Source organism: Athene cunicularia (assembly GCF_003259725.1).
Source record: "Athene cunicularia isolate RWA chromosome 1 unlocalized genomic scaffold, athCun1 chr1_part1, whole genome shotgun sequence".
NCBI classification, from domain to species: domain Eukaryota; kingdom Metazoa; phylum Chordata; class Aves; order Strigiformes; family Strigidae; genus Athene; species Athene cunicularia.
The window spans coordinates 120,427,032-120,451,253 of NW_020799091.1; the positions used below are offsets into that span (position 1 = coordinate 120,427,032).

Below are 24,222 nucleotides of genomic sequence, written 5' to 3' on the forward strand. Positions count from 1 at the left end.
ACACATGCAAACTTGTTATTTCTTTGGTGAATTCTTCTAGGTTGGAAAGATAATGTCAGTGGTGAGCTGTGCCTTCTGGATAGGTTGCTACTTACATCACAAATTGTGCTTAGTCTGAACTCTTAGAGCTGAAACACCCTTTGCCACACTGAAAATAGCAATTGGGCTATTCCCACTAGCCAACCACAGGTAACCACTCTAGTTTTGGAAGATGTGGTTGCATGCATCCTGAGCTGTGGTAACATAGTTATAGAATTAAAATTAAAACTGTATGAAAGTTAGGTATTTTAAAGGATTAGGTTTGTGGGAGTTTTTTTCCTCTGGGACACAAGACCTTCAAGCATCATGTACCTTGTGTGGGTGAGAACCGTAAGCACCAAAAGTAACTTACTTTTGGTATCTGAAAGTGTATTTTGTTATTGTGCAGGATGCAGATTTTAGTAGGATACTCCAAATGCCTTTGTGCTTTTCCTTTAGGGATGCTAGCTGTAAAAAAATCTAGTCGTCTTAATGAAAAACTTGCTTTCTAGCCCATTACTGGAATGGGTCCATTATCCATTCTTTGCATACATCCTTCCTTCTCCACAGCTTAGTCCCAGGAATGCTGTGGGCAAGCAGTGCACTCAGGGCAGGCCTTCCTTTTCTCTTTTCCAGTCCATCTTTGCTGACCATTTTCTTTGCTTCTAACAATTCACCAGCGTCTGCTGGTTCGACAGTGTTTCACTGCCCCAGTTTGAAACCCTTCCACCAAGATGATGCTTTTGTGCATGGTTTTGATTTCCTTTAAGGTCTAAGCACCTTGAGGAAGGCACATTGGATCTGATCTGTCGGAGGCTCTAACATGGTATCACTCCACTTGAAGCCCTGTGGGAGAGAGAGGCAGTCAGTACTTATGAAAACCAAGCTGCTTCCCTTTATATTTGTCCTAGAAACAATTGTCTGTAACTACTGGAATATTACTACTTTTATGATCTGTTGTCTCTTTACTTAACCTCAACTTTGAATCTCCTGATTTCTGAGCAATTAATTCTAAAAAAAGGTGTGTGGAAATAGAGCTTTGTCTGAAAAACCAACAAACCCCAAAATAACACAGATGTATTTGTTCTGGAGCTGTCTGAAAGACTGAAGTTGAATTGAAATATATAACACTTCAACCAGCTCTGATTTCTGTGTTTATTTACATCTACAACATAATGAAACTAAAAACTACATACAGTCTCCTATGCATTTGCTATGCCCTTTGATCATGTGCAGGGAAAAATTACAGTAGTAGCTTCTCTTTCCTCTTTGAGCGTTTAGAAAGGAGAACCCAAACATGAGCATATTCAATATTACACGAACATACTACCTGAGATGCAATTATTTTTCCAAATGCAAAATGGCACACTTCCAAGTACCTAAATATCCTATAGATTTTAAAGTACATTCTTCAGTTGTTCAACAGTGCAAGTGGTCTGAATATTAACTAGAAGTTGCTATTTGACACCTTCTGGTGTAACTCACAAGGTGAGTTGAATGACAGAACAATTTAGGTAATTTTGTTGTGAGTTGACAAAAAAAAGGTACATAAAGGCTGAAAAGCAAAGAGGGAAGCTGTGCTAGAACGTGAAGTTTGAAAGTGGCATGACCGGGATGAACTCCACATAAAAATACCTCAGACCTGCCTGGCTTCCACCTTCCAGTGGTGTTGAAATTGCTGGGAACTGAGCAGCAAAGTCTTTTGTCCTGCAGAACATCATGCTGCTGCACACCTGCAGCTGTGCAGTTTTGAGGACTTGCAGCCAGTATCCTTATTTCATGTAGGCTTGAGGGATTAGTAAGACTAGTTGCCAAATAAGGTGCTGTAGAACGCAATAAGATGAACAAGCTCTGGCCCTTGCAGTTTAGGTGGATGGTATCTCGAGATTTTTAACTGCAAGATCTTTTGAGCCTTGTCAAATGATGGATTTATAACTTAAATCCTGTTTTACCAAGTTTGTCAAACTCTTTTGTGTCTTTATAAATCCCATCAGTGATCCACCAAGTCATTTCATCTTTTAGGCAGAACTGGAAGCACAGGAACTCAACAGGAATGAAACGAATGCAAAGTTCTCAGTAAGTAGCCAGAAAATATGTTTCTCTAAAAGTTACTTTCAACAGTATGTTTTCATAATCAAGTCCCTGACTATGTCATGTCCAACAGACCAGCAATTTTGTGAGAAATTAGGCACTCAAATGCCTTGTTATGTGCAAAAGTCCAGCGTTTACAGGCCGCTGGTATTCACGTGGCCTCCACTTAACCCTTCAGCATAACATTGAACCCAGGTCTCTCATATCCTTGGCTAAGTGCTGAAATTATTGGACTTCGCAGCAGAATGGTGACTTTGTGGAGGGTGTGTGTGGTTGGATTAGGTTTATCAGAGAAGGGCACAGCCCAAGGTGAGAGGGAACACCTGTTTTAGGGATGCTGAGGGAGCTTTTGTGTGAGATGGACCTTGAGCAGGCCAGCAATGCCAGGCCTCAAGCTCTTAGGCTCACACGCAGCCCCAGAGCATGGGGTCTGTCCCTGGAAATGCAGCTGGAGTGCAGTAAAGTGCAGCTGGGTTTTTGTGAATGACAGTGGGACCAGGGGATGGACACAGTAGGCATCAGTTGTGGAGTGTAGAGATGCTACCTTTTCCTTGTGTGTTGAAACCTCAGTGCAGAAGGGTCTTTTACTATCACATTTTGATTTAGGATCGTACAGGAATGAGGGTAATGTGTTTATTCAACATGCCTGGTGAAAATATTTTAAGACTACCTTCTCTGTGTAACTATCTTGACTGTTACCAGCTCCTTCAGTCAGAGTCTGCATCAGCGTGAATGCAATTTCCATGCATTGTTTCAGCCTGGAAATGAAACAATTTTCATTAATGGAAACCTGGTTCTCAAGCAGAACAATTAGACCCACTTCAGGTTGAAAAAAGATAAAAGCATGCTAATTTGGATGGAGGACTCTTCTTTCAAGGCAGCCAATTGAGTCATCAGGCTGCCACCCACCTGACCGTCTGACAGGTAATTAGGAGATAGTCCTCTTTTTGTGTGGAGTGTGTGCGTAAACCTCCACACGCTGGTGTTACTGCCCATTGGGACCTCCAGAGGAAAGAGCTAGGCAGTGGCAAAAGAGTGAGGAGAGCACGTTTGTCAGACGGTGCCCAACGATCTGACTTGTTTTTTGATTCAGCTCATTATTTTTGTCTTTTAACAGCTACCTGAAGTTTCTGGCAGTCAAGTCGTCATGGCAGACATGGGCTGCAAAAAACCCAGCGATTGCACCGTGTCCAGGCTACTCAGCGTAGTGGAGAGCGAACTCCGGGCTGGGAGAGACAAAGGTGACCCCACTGAGAAACAGCTCCAGGTTGTCTTAGAGGATGCGACGCTCTGGCAGAGATTCAGGGAAGTCACTAATGAGATGATCGTGACCAAGAATGGCAGGTGAGTGATCTGCTCAACACTGTGGACTAAGTGTAGATGACAGCCAGGGGGGTTAAGTGGTATAATAATGAACTCTGTGTGCAGACTCAAAAGAACTGCAATAAGCACATAACAGTTTTATCCCTACAGCCTCGCAGTCCCCTAAAACCAGCATAGGAACAGAATGGGGTGTCCCTGCTCCTTCTTGGTCACTGCTAAAATATTCCTGCCAGCCTTTGTTCTGTCTTGTGAAGAAATATATTGACTGAGGTTGCACAAAAAGGGGATTTTTTCAAGGGAATAGATGGTACCTCTCATAACATTTTTTGAATTACTTTTTGTACTAATAATCATCAGCTTTATTAGCAAGTCCTTACCTGTAGATGTCAAATTACTGTACAGAAGCAGGTTGGTGTTGTTCTCCCCAGCTGCAGTTCCTGTCTCTCTGGCCTTGCGTATTAATAGCTGGTACAAGCAGTCTGTGCCAGAATGGGGTAAAATAAAACTCTGCCTTACGTGGCATGTGTGTGCAGTCCAGATTGTGTGGTCCCACGGTGGTATTGCTCCATAGTTGTTCCTGGTACCCTTAGAAACAATTGGGGAATCTTGGTTAACACACACAGCTTTAGAAAGACAAAATATTGTGAGGTAAATGGATCACATATGTTGCTATTTGGGGAACACAGAAGGCACAGGAAAAGAGTGCAAAACCTGGTGAGAAGGATACTAATTCTGAATCAGGCACTGTCTGGAAGGAAGCTCTCCACAGAGGTTCTGCTCTGAGCTGGGCTGACAGCAGAGTCCAGCCCATAACAGAGAGGCAACTACTAGAACCAGGTTTGCTGGTGCAGTGGTACTAAAGTTTTGATTTCATGTACCCTCACCGGCACTCTGCTGCACCCCCCTGCCCTGCACACGTTTCTTTTGCGAAACCTCTCAGGAGATCTGCATAGAAGAGAGAAATTAAGAGTTGGAGAGAAAGATTTACACATGTGGTGTGACTTTTATCCCTTTTGCAGACTTTGATTTAGCAGAATTTGTGGATGATATTACTGTTGACTGTAGCTTGACAAGGGACATAGAGGAAAGCAGTTAAAAGGAAAAATCTAGCCTGTTGGCTCTGAAGGTTAATTCTATTGAGAGCACAGCTACCTTCCCAGAGTATCAGCTCTTGGTGTAACACTGCCCCTTGCCATTCTGATTCCCTCTAATAACCTATAAGGATAAAAACCTTCTGCTGAGGTTCTTTTTACACCAGGAAGCTGGTTTTGCTTCATTTAAATTTTAAAGAATGTTGTTAGGCTACAGGAAAATTCTGAGTGGACTTTCACTTAGTGTACGGTAGCTTAAACTGACTCCTTAGCAGCGTAACTGACAAAAAATGAGATAAGATAGGTTTGCCTCAAGTTAATTAAATCGGTGCAAAGAAACACACCTTACCAACAGGGTTTTTTCAGTTTCTTTCCTCTCAGCTAACATAAATCATGATTATATGATGATACTAGTTCTCTCTAAAATGTCTAGGTGAGTGCCTAGATAAAATCTTTTTAAAATGATGATAAGAGAATCTTTTATTATTTGAACATGCCTGGTTGCTTCTTATTTAATTGTGTGAGCTGCCTTATTTTTCTTTATTCTAACTTATTCACTACTTATCAGCTTGATCCTATTTTTCCTAAAGCCAGGGCCAGCTCTAGTAATGTCAGTGGGGGCAGGAATAGGTTCTTTATAATCAAACTACAGCACTCTCAAAATAAAAAATTACAAAAGTATGTCACACTATAATCTGCATAAAGCCTTTTAACAAAATTACTGTAGCCTGAGGGACTATGAAAAAGGATCTCTTGCATCTCTGAAAGTATCTTCCATAAGCAAACCATCAGTGCATCAAAAAAAAGGAGCTCTCTGAATAACTCCATGCTATTCAAAAGGAGACAAACTTGAGACAGTCTCCTATGAGTGCTGAGGTTTTTTCAGGTTCAAGATCCTTCAGTGATTGTCTCCAGAGGGATTCTCAGTAGAAAAAATATTGATCTAATTCTGCTGATACTTAAATCAGTAGAACTAATTCATTCTTGCTGCAAGGTATATGAATGCTTTTGAAAACTGTTCTTCAATTAACGAGAAAGGCCAGTCTGAACTTCTGTATGTGAAAACTAATACAGTTTGCATGGACACACTGTTAGCAAAATTCAGAAATTAAACCAAAACTTGATACAGGAGCAACCCAGAGAATGAAAGCTGACTGATTAGTGATCCTCAAGTGTCAAATTCTAGCATGCACAATTCTGTCTGCTGCGATTGATTCATCTCTAATTGGTACCCAGGGTCCCCAGATATCACTAGATGAACCAAGTTCAGTGTTAATACACAGATGTTTCCATTCCTGGATCGTACATCATTATAATAATCACCTGCCATAGCATTATGCCTAGGTACGCAAGGAAGATAGATAAATTATGAACAAGATAGACATCATTGAAATTAAACTGCATGCTATTTCACCAAATACATCCCAACAGGTGCAGCTGATGCGGTGGGATTCAGTCTCCTATTTTTCTCAGATTTATTGTATTCAATCAGCATTTCAATATCAGTGTTTTCTGATCAAGCAGGTTTTCTCTCTTGCATTTATCCCATATTAGCTATGCAGTATCCTGAGACTTTGCAATCCACACTATTGTCTGGAGGCAGGAAGATGCCACTGTTCCCCCTCTGTGTATGGGGAGAATCCATAGTGGATCAATGCAGGTAAATGTGAGTGGGGGGAAAGAAGCCCTTTCCATTCTTAAATGCTAAAACCAACTTTATTGGTTACTACACATTCGAGTTTGATATCAAACATCTTCCCACTCAAGTTCTGTACTCTGGAGTAATTGTAGCAGATTTGCTCTAAATAAATAGAAGAGGTTGAAGTGCTCAGCTCTTGCAGTAATGGAGGTCACGGGTGTACCTAGCTGATCATTGAAACATTCTGACTGAAACAAAATTGGAGAAATCATAATTTGCCATGCTAAATGACAGACAAATGTGATTTTAGCAGTAGAGCCACTTAATCAGCAGAACAAGTAAGGTGGTAAGTTTTAGAATCTGTACAGTCAAGACATGCTGGTCCAAGCGAGGTGAGGATTATCTGTGTGTGAAGCAGGTTAATGCAGGGAAGTGCTGTAGTCTCTGTGATACAGGAGGTTAGAGTTGACAATGACTGTATTCTCTTCTGGCATTGGTCTATAGGTCTTTTGGGGATAAATTCAAGCCTGTCAAGTAGCAAGGCAGAGAAGCCTGCATTGTGGGCAGAGGAATTAACAATCTGTATGTAACACAAATAGTTCTGACAAATCTACTGAAATTAAATTTTCATGTGGATGACTGTTCCCCTCCACTTCAATTTCAGCTAAATATCTAAGTGTGTTACTTTGAAAACTGACTGCAGGGGGCCTGGGGGTGCAGGGAGCAATGCATCCATACTTTTTATCACATCTCAGTTTGATAGCTGGTGCACCCTGGTCAGAAAGACACATTAAGTGTAGCACATAAATCCACAGCTAAGCTTCGATTTAGTTAGAAAGATCACAGTTCAGTGTATCTTTCTCAATGTTGGACTGGCCCAACATCATATTGGATGAAGAATCTCAAATTTCTGGGTTTTCCTGGTGCTGAACATACACATCAAGAATTATATAAAGGTGCTCAGAAAGGTAGGTGGTGAGTGGGATGTCATAGGAGATCATTAGCAATTTGCAGTTGGCTGTCACTGGAGTTTCTGCAGGGGGGGAGACTTTTGGTGTCCCTTGAGAGAGCCTGGAGTTTCAGTTCCTTTCTTGTGTATTTTAGACGTCTTGTGCTGCTACCTACCTAAGCCTAGAGACCTACCTTACCTTAGCCCCGTAGCCACGGACCTCTGGCAACTGCTGTGGTGGCTTGGTGTAACCAGTCTCTCCGTACCAGTAGAGAAAAAGAGCTTGAAGATTCATTGGCTTGCACATAAAAATGTGGCATGGCAAAATGGCAGTTGCCAGGAGAGGTCGGTACGGAGGTGTCCAGGGCAGGGAGGCCTCTTATTCATGTAAGAAGAATGTAGGAGGTGATACATAACAGCTATAATAATCTTCCACGACAATGGTGTGTATTCCTCAACAAGCTAAGAAACTTAATGAATAGGATACCTTTGCTGGGAGACTCCTCTGTTCTGACCACAAATTTTTCCCAGTTCCTGAAACTGTTGGAGCTTGACTCACTCTCTTGCTACAGTCTTTCGGGCACTGAGATGCCAAGTCATAGCTGTGTGGGACAAGTCCTGGGACAGACAGAAAACTGCTGAGAGTCTAGCTGTGAGCTGCTGCAAATCTCCTTTACAAAAGAAAAACCAAATAATTAAAAAGGGATTGAGAAAAGGTGGCATTAGACCTTTAAGCACAAAAGGAACATTTTCCCAAAACTAAACAAAGGCAGGATTTTAGTTTTAAATGCACAGGGTGGTGGGAAGGCTGGATGATAGATGTTTAGAGTTTAGTAAAGGACAGTGTTGCACCTGAGCTGAAACTAAAAGCAGAAGAACCTCATCAAGCTGATGAGGTCAGGGAATATGGAAGCATGAGGCCAAATGATGTAGTTGGGAATGGTCAGTGTTTGGTTAATGGTTGGACTAGATGATCTTCAAGGTCTTTTACAACCTTGATGATTCTGTGAAATGCAAGGTCTAACTGCAAGGATTTTAACCAGGCTTCTCAAACTGGAGATTTATGTAATGGTAGTATGCGTGAGAGCTGAGCACGCACACGACCAATGTGATCAAGCAATGCCTGTTTATTACAACTAAGAAAGCCCTTTTATAATGTTCTCCCGCACACGTGAGTAACATGCAGTACAAGTCCTCAAGACTGGACAGTTAACTTAGCCCGCGCTTTAAACCTTCTTATGATTGTATAGAAAGTGCCACATCAGCCTTGCCAGGCTTCCTGACTTGTGTAACTTCCTATTCCGTCCCAACCCCTTCCAGGGGTTGTTTGTCTCGTCGAGCTTCTCCCCCCTCATTCAGGGTCACATCCTTATCGCATTCTTGCTTGGCTGAGGCTCTTATCAGTTTTGTTCTCACGCAGGATTGCTCACATGGCCATTCTGTCGCAGAAAGCCCTCTAGAATCCCAACAGTAGTGAGACAGTATGTGAATACTTGCACTTAAGAAAGGGAGAAAACACATTTCACCTAACTACAGACTTTTTAATATATCCCTGTAATAAGAATTCAGGATGCATTTTGAGGGAGAGAGTAATGAAATATGTGGAAGACAATGGAAAATGAGATAAAAAACCATTTTATTAAATTTAAATCATGCCAGACTAACCTGACACAACCCTGATGTAAAGAAGTATTTTTAAACAAGGAAAATGTAGCAGACTTATTAGAGCATTTGGAATAGCACCACCTGGAAACCATTTCTCAAGTGGGAGATGTTGGGAATTAGTACAAGAGCCACGAGAAATGACAGAGGGAAGTGACTAACGGCTCACAAAGATTATAGAATATGACTGTCCCTTCAAAGAAAGGGTGAAAAACCTTTTGTATAGAGTAGTGTGGTCAATAAATCTGACTGGAGTCTGATGAGTACCTGTCTGGGATTATGTCCTGGTTGCTGGAGATGGCAGCATGATTTCAGAGGATATATCCCGAGTCAAAGTGCAACTCGGCCACTGGACAGAGAGTGTGGCAGGGCAATCTAAGCCTCAAAGAAATGCACTTTATAATAGGACTCTGCAGTTAATGCAGTGAGTCTGTGGTTCAGCTCAGCCATTTTCAACTCTGTTCAATCCTGTTCATGCCTTCTTGTTCCACACCTAAGGATGTATTTAGCATGTCTGGATCCCATGGACTCTGCTGACACTACACACAGTTCATTATGTTCATAACTCTTGGCATGATCAAGACCTTAGTGCCCTACTTTAGAGGTAATTTTTTTTTCCAAATTAATGAAATAAAAATAAAATGAAGGATTAACGTTTAAGAGACTTCTTCAGACAGATGGAGAGAAGGAGGATGTGGTTTACATTGACCTAACCTGTGAGCATCTGGTCAGAAACATTATCTCAAAACCAGTTTCCAGGGGTGTCTCCCTTGTTTTGTTCCCTGGCCAGGCGGATGTTCCCTGTTTTGAAGATCAGTGTGTCAGGCTTGGACCCAAACGCCATGTATTCCTTCCTGCTGGACTTCGCCCCAACTGATGGCCACCGCTGGAAGTACGTCAATGGAGAATGGGTGCCAGCTGGGAAACCAGAGCCACCAAACCACAGCTGCGTCTACATTCACCCAGACTCTCCCAACTTTGGGGCCCATTGGATGAAAGCTGCCATTTCCTTCAGCAAAGTCAAACTTACCAACAAGCTCAATGGGAGTGGGCAGGTATGGCCTGATGTTTCCCCATACACCTCTTGGCTTCGATTGCAAGCACCTACCAATCAAGAAATATCAAGGGTGCATTTATGTAATTATAGAGGCCCTTACAGGCCTCTTCACCCACAGATGCCAATTATTCTCTGGAGGCCAAATGTAAACAGGAATAAACAGGCCTTAATTGGCGCTTTCAGATTTTAATGGACTTCTTGATGTTAAGAGAGACAGAGTGCTGTGGTTTACTTAATCATCGGGGGGCTTTTCAGATTTGGTCTTGTGTGCTGGGGATTTTTACATAGGACTTCAGAGAAGGGGGAAAAAATGGTCATGGGTATTAGGTTTTTGTTGTGTTCCCCCATGTTGTCTGGTGTAAGTGGAATGTTGGCAGGAGTCAGATAGCAGAATAAAAGGCTTCTTCTAAATGAAATAATTACTATGTCTGCTTCTGCATCATGATAATTATCAATATTCTATTGAATCAGCTTTGGCCTTTGGAAGGAAACCACATGTACCAGAAATAAGTGACTTTCTCTTTGAACCCCTTAAAAATGCAAACAGGAAAATTAGGTTTGTTTCGTATTTTATTTTTGATTATGCATCTAAAGGTAAAATGTTGCACAAGACCTTTTGTTTGCTTATTTGTTTTGTACAGAACTCCTACAGTGGATGATACTTGTCAGCCCAGAATCAATTTCTTTCATGTAAATATTATACATTCTCTATCTGTTATTTCCATTTGGCTTGTGAGGTACTTCTATAAGCCCAGGACCCTAATTAGGTAGGAAGTTATCTCAGTTTTTACTGGAGAGCAGAAAGGTGACCTGACTTTTCCTAAGTGACACATGGAATCAGTACAGATTTACTGTGGAGCATAGAACGACATCTCAATTTGAAAATTCCTGTCCTGCATTCAGGAACTCAGAGAAGTCAAAGGCCTCAGAAAAGTATGCATGGGGGTGAAAAAGCTACAGGAAACCAACTTGGAAGGTCAAAGAGACCCTGGGGAATGAACAGGGTAACATGACATCTATATATGGTGAAGTGGAGAGGAAAGAAGAAGAAAGCCAGGGAGGAAAAGCTGTATGAGAAACAGCCCAAACAAAAGTCACTAAATAACAAATGACTGAAGGTCCCCTTTTTTTCTTTTGAAATCTTGATGACAGTGTTAAGGTAAACCATGTCCCCAGTCTGCTTCTGATTCCCCTTCTGTGGTGTTATTAGAAAGTAATAGCTGACTAGCAGCGCTTTATGCTGTGTTCTTATAGATATATGTATGTATATGCACACAGCACTTCTCAAAGTACAGATTTTTTTTTTTAAATAAATTTTTCTTGCAGTAGAGAGAATTAAGCAATATGCATTGTGGAATCAATGCTATTCACAGCTTTTACTGCCGGGTTAGGTACATCTGCCAAGGCTTGTTTAGATGCACTTCATCTTGCCCAGAAAGGTGACTAGGTGACTGCCTCAGCTCCCTCTTGGCCCTGATTTCTGTGATGGTGATTCTGAGTCTTTCAGATAAGTAGAAGCAGGACAGGGATTGCCCCTTAGCTGTTTCTATAACCTCTAGTACAGTGGAAGATCAATGGTTTGAAGGCCAGAGCTGCTAACACAAATATTCACTAATGCTGCTGTATCGAAAGTTTTAAATCTAAGTCCAGTGAAGTCTCATTCTGCGCAGCTCTGTGGTTCATCAGAAGGGAGGAAGGCACCTGCCCTTCTGCTCTCAGTAATCACTGCCTGGGGAGGTTTACCACTGACATCTGGTCTATTATAGAGCCAGAGCGAGGGAGCAGCTGTGGGATACCAGAGTGGCACTGGAGTCTGTCTCTGTTTTGTTTTCTGCAGATAATGTTGAACTCCCTGCATAAATATGAGCCCCAGGTACACATAGTTCGTGTAGGAGGCCCCCATCGGATGGTGATGAACTGCTCCTTCCCTGAGACACAGTTCATAGCTGTGACTGCTTATCAAAATGAAGAGGTAGGCGGATGCCACACTGTGCTCTCGGTCACCAGTGATGAAATAGATTAAAAGCCTATCACCTACAAGATCAGTGTGGACACATTGGTCCTTTTCTTGTTTCCCCACCAGTCCCATGCAGTGCAATGTTCCATCCAGTCTAATACTCTTCTCTCTGCAGTAGAACAGTGTCTATTCTAGTGTCTGGCTGCAGTTCTAAGCCAGGTTTAGTTTAATATCCTGCCACAGCTATTCCAGACTGGTCCATCTGTCCTGGCATCCCAATCCCTTTTTGGAGAAAAAGCTACAGTCAAGTCCACTATCTTTCTCCAGCAATGACTGATGGTTATAATGATAACCTATCTCTCCCTGCTCCTTATAATGCATACAACTGCAGAACAGTGAAACATCCCATGGGAAAATTCCCCCAACCCCAAAACTGTAATTGAGGGATGCTTTGGGTTGTGACAATGCTAACTCATGAGCCACATCCCTTAGCTAGTGTTGCTGCAAGTTTGATTCATACTTGGTAGAAATTTGGTGTTTAAACTCTCTTGAAAGGGTCCACCATCCCCCAGGATTTGCCAGGCTGGACCATGCCCTTAGGCTGCCCTGCCTGGTGTTCTGCCTGTGGCACTGAGCAGTGTGCAGCACTCCCTGAGGAGCAAAGCTCTCTGCTAAACCAGCCCTGGAAAACATCATGTGTGGGGATATTTTTTGTTAGGCTAACCAAGGCAGTTCCACTTAGATTACTCTGGAAGATGTTTTGTCAAGTTTCTATTCCAAATTGCCTTCACTAACATACCTTGTTTTCTGTAAACTCAAGATAACAGCTCTCAAAATCAAGTATAATCCCTTTGCCAAAGCCTTCCTGGATGCAAAAGAAAGGTGAGTGGTGGTTTGTTTTTTTTTTTCCTCCAGTAGCAATTTGCTGCTGATATGGTTAAAGCAGTAGCATCACACTGTGGCAGATAAATTATGTAACTTAATCTTCTGTCTGCTGTCTTAAATCCAGAGTCACTTCACTGATATTAGTGGGGAGATTCTCTATATAACTATTACAGTGGGGTCTGAAGTGAGTGAAATATCTTCTTGGGGATCCTAGGACTTAGCCCTGTCTACACAGAAGCCTGAAATGAGATGCTGTGAACTTCCCCAGTAATGCTATACACCACATATGTTCACTACGTTGTACTTATGCTACGAGTCCCATAATTTGATAGTTAACTGCAGATGTCGAAAAGCATAACTAAAGTGAAATTGCACTGTAACCGTAACTACACTGCTATTGTTAAACCTGTATGATAATGTATGATGTGTTTATTAAAAGTAACCTGTAGGTGCTAACTATATGTTAGAGATGCTTCCATTGGAAGCGAATTGTGGTTTATCTTTCAAACTTTTACTTGCACCATCCGTGCTAATACAGTGAGGCATCTAAATGATGCATTCCAGTCCACAACTGCTAATAAATTTTGCTTGGACTTGGTATGTCTTTCCATACATGAAGCATCCCATATGCCTGCAGTAGAATCTGTGTTTATTTCCATTCCTCTCACCCCTTAAGAAGGTGCTGTCTCAGCATGAGGGTTTCCAGCTGCCGAGGGGGAATGCTGCTCTTGGCTTGCCTGGCTGAGCAGGAGGCAGAGCCCTGCTGTGCTCTGGGCGGGAGGCCAGGCTGAGGCTGTTGATGCAAGCAGGAACGGTGCCCACAGGTAGATTTAGAATTCCAGGTTCAGCCCTGAAATTTGGCACAAATTCAGGAACATTTTCATGTATGCCATGAGACATAAGCTCCTACTTCCTTTATGGCAGACTGCAGAAAAATCTGCTGCTTAGCAAGTGGTTAAAGAAGATGGTTTTCCCTCCTTTTTAACTTTTCCATTTTTGTAGTGAATAGTTCTGGCTTTCTTTTCTGATTTCTCAATTAAAAGTTTTACCACTAAGTATTTTGTTTTTCAGAAACCATCCCAAGGATGTTCCAGAAACAGTCTCAGAAGGTCAACATATGACATATTCTCACTGTAAGGTTTTTATTCATGTCAGCTGGAAGTTTTGTGTGATGTGATAGGTGCTGGGAAGCTGGGACTTGTTGAACTGGATCATACCAGTTATTCACTGAGTCCTGAATTGTGTTCATAGGAAGGGACCCTTTAAAAATAAAGATTGACAAAACCTCACAGGAGGAAATAGTGTGACAGTTTCTGCAAGGGATCATTTTCCTTATGATCCAGTTTTTCAATATTAAGAGGAATCTAGAATCAAGATGATGTATGACATTTTTAGGGCTTTCTCCCTCTTTTTTTGTATTTGTAACTGTGAATATTTTTGTCACCTATAACATTACCTTTCATTGTTAAACAGGTAAAAAAAATGGGGGGAATAGAGGTTGTGCTTGTTTTAATGATAGTTTTTCTTCCATTTGCTCTTTGATGTTTGTGTCATTTTCTGTTAGTTGTCTTCAGGTCTTGTTTTTAGGGTTGGTGGTTTTGGAGGGTTTTTTGATTGTTAGCTGTTCCAGTATCTTGGAATCTCTTTGGTATTTCTGAGGCTCAGGTGGTTCTGACAGAAGGCTGCTTACTTTATTGTATTGCAGTGTTGTGGTGCAATAATAGTTTTCTCCTCTCTTTCCCCTCAAAGTGAGTGGCTGGTTGATTTCCAACCCAGATACAATGTGTGCATCAGGAAGCTCTAATTATCAGTACACTGGACCTTTGCCTCTGCCAGCTCCACACAGTCCCCACAGCTGTGAGCGATACTCAGCACTGCGAGGGCACCGGGCTGCTCCGTACCCACCTTCATACATGCAGAGAAATCATTCACCTACAGGTACAACTGCAATGCTGCTTTGCTTCCAGGAAACAGACACTCTCTGACTGCCTAACCCTTGCTTTCAGTCAGCATAAGCATTAAAATGAGGCTAGGAAAGAGCATGATGAGTCTCTGTAACAGTCTGCATGCACACAGAATGTTTAAGGCAGCAAAACAAGAGGTACAAAGAGCTGGGTGCACTGGAAGTGTTAATTATAAATGAGACTGATCTTGCTTAAAGTACAGCTCACAATTATACAAAAAGAGCATTGCAAGCCTTCTGTCCTTGTCATGCCATGAAGCAGTTGCACCCTCGAGTCAAAGCAGCCCTTAGAAATGTGGTAGGAGCTGATGTGAGATGAAGGCATTCTGGTATTGCCTTCACTCTCTAGATCTGGGCGCAGAGTTCCAGAAATTGGCTCTACTTTGATCAGAGGAAATTGGCCAGAAACAAGAGTAAGCATAAAGTAATCTGCTTGCTAATTATAATTTAGCAAGGCATCCTGTTTAACACAAATATTTAAGCTCAAGTTATAAGGAAATCTGTATCAAAACATTGCTAGTCATATGGCAATTATCATTTATGGAAAGACTTGAAAAAATGCATATCCTGTGTCTATCATGCCATACTTTCTCATATATACACCTGTAATTACAATGGCACCTTGCTACTCTCTTAATAAGCACATTAATTTTGTCCTTTTACCTATGGTTAGAAACCTCATGACCACATTGCTTCCTCAGCGCTACCTGTGTTCTGTTGCCTTAAGACAATGTCTTTGCAATAGTCACTGAGGATTTGTTTGTTGCTTTCCCCCCCCTGCCCCCAAGTTAATTTGTTGGAGAGCTCCAACAATAACCTTCAGGTATTCTCAGGACATGACAGCTGGACTTTGCCATCCTCTCCACATGCTAATTTGCTCTCAGTGCCACACACGAAGGGAGCTGCCAGCCCTGGACCCAGGTAAGTTCAGTGAGGCTTGTAGGACTGCCCTGGTGATTCACACTTTCTTCCAAGCTTTAATCAGCATCCAGGATTTGAAACATGTTCTAAGTGCCCAACTTGAGATTCCTGGACAGATCTTTCCGACCAGCTAATTATCTCCTGCTATAAAATCAGTGGGAGCTTTGTTTTTCCCCAATGCTGCTGAAAACTAGAATCTTGGAACAGCCACACAGAACTTTGGTATTTACAATCTGTGAGGGTTTTAAAGCCAAATTATTTTTCTCTATATATTCCTCACTATTCTCCTTCATGAAATGAGGATCCCATTGAAGGGATGTAACAATCTAATTATGTTCGATTCTAAAAATATTGTTAATAGGGTAGTAAACAGTTCTAGGAATGGCTAGAATTTAGACCCAGAGAGTCAATTATTTATCAAATGTTTGCCCTTCTTTTCCCAAAATAAATGCACACATTTCATCTCTAATTTAGGTGTTGGAAAATCAGCTGTGATTCTTTAAAATTCATAAGCATGCATGAAAAAGATCTTTAAATCTTGAAACCTCACATGTATTTGTACATTTTGCTCCATGCCCCTCTCCAGGGTCACCAGGTCTGATGGTTGCTGGTGGTTTTTCACTTAAGATCTGCAGGGCTTATCTAGTTTAGTAACTCGATTGGGATAGCTGCCTTTTAGCAGATAACACACTTGACTTTGCTGTGGTAAGTCCTGTGCAGGGGAAAATGCTTTGAAATAAGTAATTCAATTTGTATTGGTTTTTTTTTCCAGCCACTACCCTTGCCTGTGGACAGTGAGCAACAGTGCTGTAAATGTTGCCAACCCAGGAACTGAGGTGAACAACAGCCCTTCAAGCGTCTTTCTAAGGGGGAATGTCCCCTTACCCACTGCATCATCAGTCCCAATCCCTCTGCAGGGAGTGATGCCTGGCAGCATGGAAGCACAAGGGGAAGCGGCTCTAGCCAGACTAGGTGACTCTGCGTGGACATCCTCACACTCCTTTTAATGGACAGGCAGCTCAGGAGGGGAGCTCAGCCAAACAGACTGACACAAATGGCAAATGTTCCCCTAGAACTGCAGCTCAGAGCAGGGATGCGTATGCAGAAAACCAACTTCATCGAACATCACTTTCCATAATGTACCTCTTGTGTGCCAGAGAAGCCAAAATGCATAATGCAAAGGCAGGAAATGTTATGGGAAGTAGCTTATTCCTGTAACCTTTAGGTGTCGCTCAGGATGACGTCCAGAGAGAATCTTTATAGTTAGTTTTGCTTCTACATCACATGAAAAAAGGGTCAGAGACATGGGACTGAGCAAAGCAGACATGGCTGCTGAATATTTGCATGTCATTTTAAAAGTCCTTTCTGTAACTAATGGCCAAGTCCAGGGGAAATTGTGAGCAAGTTCACAACTGGTAATCTGAAGGGACAGCGCTGCTTTGAAGACTTTCTGAATCTGTCACATGAAGGTTTTCACTTTACCTGAAACTAAACCCTTCGGGGGATGAAATCAGTCTGACATCCTCATGCCACCCTTCTCCAGCTCCTGTTTGCTGTTTGTATGCTATAGGGATAATGGACAAACTCAAGTTGAGAAAGTGGCTGCATTGTAGCAGCAGGGTGAAGGGCACCTAGTTGAGCATTTATAGTCTGATGTGACAGTCTTTTGAAATGAAAAGTTCCAATGTTTTCTATATGTGTTATTTTTGAAAGGGCGGAGGGAAAAGAATTATAGAAAAAAATATTCAGCTCACATTTCCACTTTGCTTCAGGTATAGAGTACAAATAAAATATGAATAAATGGTGTATTATCTCCTCAGTGCCTTTCCAAGGTGTCTTGACATACACTCTTTTTCACCTAATGGCCTGTGAGCAATTCAAAGCAAGTTGACAGGACAGGACTTTTCTATTCCTTGGCCACTGACTGGCTGTATGCTCTTGGGCATGGTATTTCATGTCTTTGTACCCATTTCCCCTCTCACCTTTTGTCTGCTTCAGCTTCCTTTTTCAGGCTGCAACTTTTCCTATCCTGTGTGAGTGTACAACACCTAGCATAGTGGAGGCCTGATCCTGTCTGCGATTTCTAACCCCTGGTGTGATGAAACTAGTACCAGTCGTCCCCCAATCTTCCTTGTCCTCTCATGTACATCCTCAGGCAAGCCCTATCAACTTCTCAGAGAAAAGCACTGCCATTTGATCCTCGTAGGGGTAAAGACAAAACTGCAAACTAACTCATGTAGATATGTCTCTGTATAATGAAATATCCAGCAGCAATTCAGTTCTGTTTATAGTCATGAGCACTGATAGGGGCTGGGTAGATAGCCCTTGAACAGGAAATCCTCAGCACAGGTATAGAAGAGGATTCCCTGAAGCTCCTGTGAGCTGGTTTCTGCTTGTGCCAGATACAGCAACATTCCCTTTGTGAATACTCATTTACTGCATGCAAGCTCTGGGAGCAGCATTTTATTTTGGGTAGACATTAGGGGCAGCAGCAAGGAGAACATTTTCATTCAGGCCATTAAATGTGCATCTGTCTGAACTCAGCAAGCTCCTGTTTCATATTCTATTACCTTGGTCCTGAACCATCCCCTTAAGGTGCTCTTAGTATTAGGCATTTTCCTGATTTCCCCATCTGGCCTTTCAGATTTGCTGCAGGCAAGACATTGTGCCAGAATGCACTTGCTAACACTATTAGTTTTACTGACTTGTGCTGCTATCCCCTGAAAGCCAAGTCATGAAGCTGCTTTGGATGTGCATTTTTATTAATAGAGGCATTGGTCAAACAGGAGCTAATAGAGTGCAAAAAGCCCTGTGGCCTGCTATCAGTCTAATCCTTGTCAGTTCTCACTGTAAATCTGCCTTTCCACATTCCTTCAAAAGCTTGGTGGTGAGTTTCTCAATGTTACCTTTCTCTACCTTGCAGCTAGAAATTTAAGTAGGTGTTGCTGTCAAAAATAGCTGTTTTACAGATGAGGTTTATTAACTAACTTATGCTACCCTCTTCTGGCTGTTCAGCTCCCCACATACACAGCACATACTAAAAAAAGGCAACTGCTGACTTCTCTATGTTCCAGGACTTTTTTATGCTTCCTTCATGGTTAACAAGTTGGATAATTTGTTACTTTTCCCATATACATTACAGTAACAGAAGAGAGACCATAAGGTGTTACACAAACTGCACTTCTATTTCACAAATAAACAATCTCAGAGAAAATCCAATTGGCTTCCCTGATAGTCCCATAGCATGGAAAGGATTAAAAAAAAAACACAAACAAAAACAAACAAACAAAAAAACAAACAAACAACAACAACAAAAAAACAGGCAGAGTCATTTTTCTTTTTTATCACTCGTAACACAGCCATCACTCATGTCACAGGAGGCAAAAAGTTCTGAGATCTCAGAAACAAGTTTTTGTCATTGCAGACAATCTGATTTAGCCAAAGCCTTAGAAATGACATGAAGGGGTAAAAATACCCCAGGCTTGCTCACTACATTGAAATTTTTCTACTTTGGTAAAGGCTTTGAGAATTCATATCTGGCTTAGAGATATCACTTCTAGGGACCAGTGGGAGCACTGGAGAAACCTTTTGCCACTTGTTCACAAGAAAAGCTGCTGTTTTAACTTTGCAGATCTCCCTTCCCAGGGCAGTGGAGTTCCCCACAGCACAGTAACAGGCTGGGATGCTGGCTGCACTGTTTCTCCTGTGGGAGGCAGATTCCCTTAAACTGTATATAAACTGTTACCCTCCCAACAAACCATTATTGTGGATGTGGGTTTTGCACCTATAGTGCCCTTGCTCCCCAACAGATTTCTGCTTGCCATTAAAAAAGTGCACTAATAATTTCTGACTGAGTAATATACTGGTTACTGGAAGCAGTAACTGAAATTGCAGCAAGAAAGCAAACATGCCCCCCTACCGCCAGATTTAATATATTTTGACAAAGTCACTTCTTGATCTCGTGGAAGAGAAATACATCAAGAGACTGGAAGAGCTCTTTTGAGGTCTCCATTGTAAATATACTACCTGGTCTTAATGCCAGTTGATATTTTTTAACTTAACTAGATTACAGAGTGTCTTAGCCCATGAAACACAGGTTTTGTCCTGAGAAGGGACATGGCAGCAAGGCAGCCACACTGTACCTGTACCGTCAGAACCCTCTCTCACCTGGACAGCCACACGGCAAGGACTTGGGGGCACATCTCCACACAAATCTTCATGTAATCAGAGGGAGGAACCATTTGGTTTTGATTCCTGCAGGGCTTCAGCGCTGTAACCAGCTACTAAATGTGAGGCTACAAGGTGGTTTGTGTGACACCTCACTGAACTGTATATAAAAAAAAAAAAAGTGGCGGTGGGTGGGAAAGGGGTTAATGAATGCAGAAGATCTAAAAGGTGAAAAAGAAAACTTTAAGACAGGCTGTTTTACCTCCAGTGCTGCAGTTTCTGCTTGTGGTCTGCAGTTGTAACAGGGCCCGTGGGGCTGTCTGGCCCTCGGTGTCCCTGCGCCGGGCAGCCTCGCAGGGCTGGCCAGCCGGGAGGGTGAGGAATGACACTGCCCTTGGCAGCAGCTGCCCTTTAATACCTTCTGGGGACTTCAGCGGCCGTTGAACTGCCGCTTCTCCTTAGCTTTCCCGCCTCCTCCCCGCTCGTCTCTGGGGCGGCACCATTGTGGCCAGTGGCCGGGTCGTACCGGCCTGGTGGGGACGGGCGGCAGCGGCCATCTCGGCTGGGACCGTCCCACCGCCCGGCACCGCCTCTATGGAGCGTTCAGCAGCCCTTCCCTGGGGCGGCAGCAGGCTCTTGGGGAACACACAAAGCCGCAGTCGCTGAGAGCCCCAGGCCCAGTCTGAGGCGGTGCCGTTTGTCTCAGGCTTTTCCCTCAGAGTTCATTTTCCTGGCGCTGGGGCAGGTGTCCTCCCAGGGAGGCGAGGAGGAGCCTCCGGCTATGCCTGTGGAAAAGCAGATAAGTTTTTCCCTCAGAGGGTGGCCCGCAGCTCCCCAGGTAGCTCCCATTTTAAGCCTGCAGGGAGGGTTGATGCCTGTCGAGCTCTCTGTGGCGCGGTGGGTGAAGCTCAACAGCCTGGGTGGCCCCATCCCAGAAAATGGCGTCTCTTGTGCTTTGCTCTGGTTTTGCTGCGTCTCTTTCCAAGATGGGTTGTTCAAGCCCGTGTGCCTCACCTCGGGCACCTGCGTGTGTGCCCACAGAGGGGCTAGGGGACTTCAAACGCTCCCATCCGCGACTGTGGAGTTTTAAGGGAATGCCCCTTTGCTCCCTGACAGGCAAAAAAACAGAAGATAAACACCAGCGTCCTGAAGTCCCCATCACCAGACAAGATGCTTCTTGGTGACCCAGCCCTGTGTGCCCATCAACACAGACATCTGTGCCTCAGTTGGCAATGAAGAACAAGCAGCAGGTAATCTCCTCAGAAACAAACTTTTTCCTTTTACACCCTTGTCCTGCCCTGTCCGTGTCCATCCGTCCCCCCCCCTCCCGAGGGGGCTGTAACCTGCTCTCCTCAGGATGTCCTGCCCCTGTACTTACACTGGACCCCATGTCACTGGCCACCACCACGGCGGGTCTACCCGCTTCATCTCTCAGAGCAGACATGGCTGAGGTATTTCTGAGTTCTCTGATCATCAAGAGCTCTCAGGCTTACAAATTTTCAGGTGTTCTGGGGACTGTTCAGTGAGCATGTCTTGCCTGCTTCAGAAATGCTTTAGGATGACTGCCCAGTTTTTCCTAATGTGTATTGATGCAAAAACCAGACATTTTGAGAAAGCTGGGTGTTTGGCTAGGCATGGGATGAACCATCAGCTGTGTGGCACAGTTCAGCCAGGTTTGTAGTGAACAGAACAAATGAAAATGCCACAACCTGGTTCCCAAAACACTTCCTAGGCAAGGGCACGTCTTTAAAGGCCACTTTTGCCAACAAAGCTCTGCAGTGCCTTCTGTACTCAGCTGGGGCATTGGCTCAGCACTGAGGCAGAATGATGCTTCATAGTGAATCTCCAGCACGACTGCTGGGAAGATCTTACTTTCTCCTCTCTGTGACTCTGAACTGTTTTGCTTGCTCAGTCTTACGCTCACACATACCATCTCAGCCGTAACATGAGGGAATTCAGGAAGTCAGCAGTACCCCTGGGGAACCATCCATCCATCCATCCATCCGTCCGTCCACCTCTTTTCCTGTCAGAGAGCACCCATAAAGGGCACACTGTATGCTGTAGACTGTAAGTTCTGGCCTTGATCTTTTGGGTTTTGAGGTGTCTTTTTAAAAATCAGCTCATGTTAGTACATATCCTCTAGGAGGACAGTTGTACATTGTAGTTGAGAGATACCTTGCTATAATCTGTTCGTCCTTGCTTTCCTCCTGTTTTCTTCCTGCCTCCCTCTTGCTTTCCCAGTGTGCGCTCTCCACAGTAGTATAACAGTCCCATTAAGGCACTCTGGACTGAGATTTGGATTTGATTTTTTTGCATCCCACATTTCTGGAGTATCTACAAATTTGTATTCAGTATACACATGAACTATTTTTGTAAAATATGGATCACTGTTTGAGTCAGTTTGCAGTGTAAGCAGAAGAAATTTCTGTCTGTATTTGGATTCAGTCAACCACTGGAGCAACCACAAATCCTAGGAGACAGCAATTCTCTGAGTGCTATATCAGTTTCCATAGCCTTAGCTGTTTAAGAAAGTTGTGTCACATCTTCTGAATCTGTAAAAAAGACTTGGAAAGTCCAGAAAACTAGGCATAGCTGCCAATATTGCCATTTTCTCTTCTGCCATGAAATGTCAGTTCTCTTGTTGGCTGGAATTTAGCAAACGCAGAAACAAGGAAAGAACAGCTGGTAGTAAAGTTAACAAAACTTTAAACCTTAGAAGAATCTGTAGTTTTCTGCTATTAGAAAATACTTGTGTGTGTTTAAACTTAACTGTTACGGTTTGTCCACGATGAGGTGTGACACTGGGTGCTCTGTTCAGTGCTCAGGTGTAGTTTTGTCCTGAAGCTGGTTCTGGGTTCTTGTCCTCAGGCAAATCCTCTGTGCAGCTCCTCTGGGTTCTGTGTTTCTGTTTGCTCTTAAAACGAGCATGGTAACAACTGATAATATTTAAACATTTTTTTGTGTTTTAGCCACATACAGTGGTTATACAAGTACGTAGGTTAAAAATAGTCCTTCTAAATATAACATGCTGGTAAACCACTGTTTTCACCTATGGCTGTAGCTATTGTGTATTATAGTCTGCCAGGCCTACAGCAATTGTGGGCGCGTATATCGGATTGCTAACCGTCACGTCAGCGTCACTGACAATGTAAAAGTGTCAATCAGCATTCAAATTAGAAGATTAGCGATGTCTAAATTAATGACGCACTTGTGTTAGAAGATTAACAGCGTCTAGATTAAGGACGGCTAAAAGCGAAAGTATTTTTGCTCATTAGGGAAGAAACAGATAAGAAGGGAATCTTTAACGAAGCAGAAATTTATCTACCGGTTGTGCACACTTAGTAGCGCTTGTTGAAAGTGCTGAGAGGAACGAGTTTTTGAAACGAGCGTGCGCCAGAGCAACACACGGATTTGCTGTCACAAGAATATATAAGGACTTGTTTTTCTAATAAACATCAGAGCTTGACTGTTAACCATATTGGTGTGTGTCATGCCTCTCATTCTTGTCCTGCAAAAATAAGGCCTCTTGCTACAAGCAATAATAAATAAGAGTCCTACCCCTGCTGTGCTAATGATTACTATATGGTTTGAAAGTCTCTCATTTAAGATGTTACTGAAGCGTGAGTAAAGTATGAGTGATTTTTGTGGTGAGTTGAAGGATATGCTCAGTTTTTAAATGAAGCATTGATGGGGAAAGAGTGAACTAGGGGAGAATGTGAATTATCTGGACTGAATGCCTGTAGTTTTCATATACCTTCTGTAGTACTTTGAATAAATGACATAGAGCCTTGTAGGTCAAGTGCCTGAGCATCTTTTTTTGTCTCAGAGGCAGTGTCACAAAAGACATCTCAGTTTCTCATCTGAAAACTGGGCATTTTGCCTTTCTCTCAACCTCTGCAGTGGGAGATCTGTGGCGTAGGAGTTCCTACCTGCCCAGTCCTGCATGTACGTACAGCACTGGCACAATGAGGCCATGTGTCACTGGGGCCTTTTTGTGTACTTTTACACATAAAAATTACAGAGCCTTGAGTGTTTATAAGTGTATCACTTGTGGAGGCAGCAGGCAGTAGCACTGTGGTCCTAGTACTCTTAAGACCTGTGAGCCAAGCTCTAAATAAGACATTGTTCCCAAAGCACAGCCTGACTCCTAGAAGAAAGCAGTCTGAGTAGTCTGCAGTGTGGGATGGTGCCATAGAAAATGCTTTAAAATGTTTTATAAATCTTTTTGCCAGGCTGTACATTTGCAGTGAAATCAAGGTAAAGCTGTCTTCTTTCTCGGTTGCTCTGTGAAAAATCAGGAAAATTCCTATGTAATTCACCTCACCTTTACTTTTGTGACAAACTTGAAACTCAAGCCAGGTTTAGACCTGGACTAGGAGAGATTAATGGGCTTTGTGGATTGCACAGAATCTCACCCAGGAGCACCAAACTTTGGGAGGATGGGCAGGGCCAGAGTCCATGTCCCCACGTCACTGCGATTCCTGCAGCTGTAGCTGGTG

The 24,222-nt window shown here is 42.9% G+C and overlaps 1 protein-coding gene across 3 annotated transcripts in view; it reads left to right on the plus strand.

The window, feature by feature from the left end:
* TBX19 (T-box 19) overlaps positions 1 to 17,362 on the plus strand; it is a 25,795-nt gene extending 8,433 nt beyond the window's left edge. Inside the window, exons 2-11 of one of the 3 annotated variants that reach the window (XM_026844238.1) lie at positions 2,041 to 2,094; positions 2,812 to 3,033; positions 3,227 to 3,453; positions 9,564 to 9,828; positions 11,668 to 11,802; positions 12,608 to 12,669; positions 13,744 to 13,805; positions 14,422 to 14,610; positions 15,424 to 15,556; positions 16,329 to 17,362. In XM_026844238.1, the coding sequence (XP_026700039.1) occupies positions 3,257 to 3,453; positions 9,564 to 9,828; positions 11,668 to 11,802; positions 12,608 to 12,669; positions 13,744 to 13,805; positions 14,422 to 14,610; positions 15,424 to 15,556; positions 16,329 to 16,563 (1,278 nt within the window). In that variant the 5' untranslated portion in view covers positions 2,041 to 2,094; positions 2,812 to 3,033; positions 3,227 to 3,256 and the 3' untranslated portion in view covers positions 16,564 to 17,362. The remainder of the gene's footprint in view (positions 1 to 2,040; positions 2,095 to 2,811; positions 3,034 to 3,226; positions 3,454 to 9,563; positions 9,829 to 11,667; positions 11,803 to 12,607; positions 12,670 to 13,743; positions 13,806 to 14,421; positions 14,611 to 15,423; positions 15,557 to 16,328) is intronic. The other 2 variants (XM_026844255.1, XM_026844247.1) reach the window with 2 other exon arrangements.
* Positions 17,363 to 24,222: the final 6,860 nt, after the last annotated feature.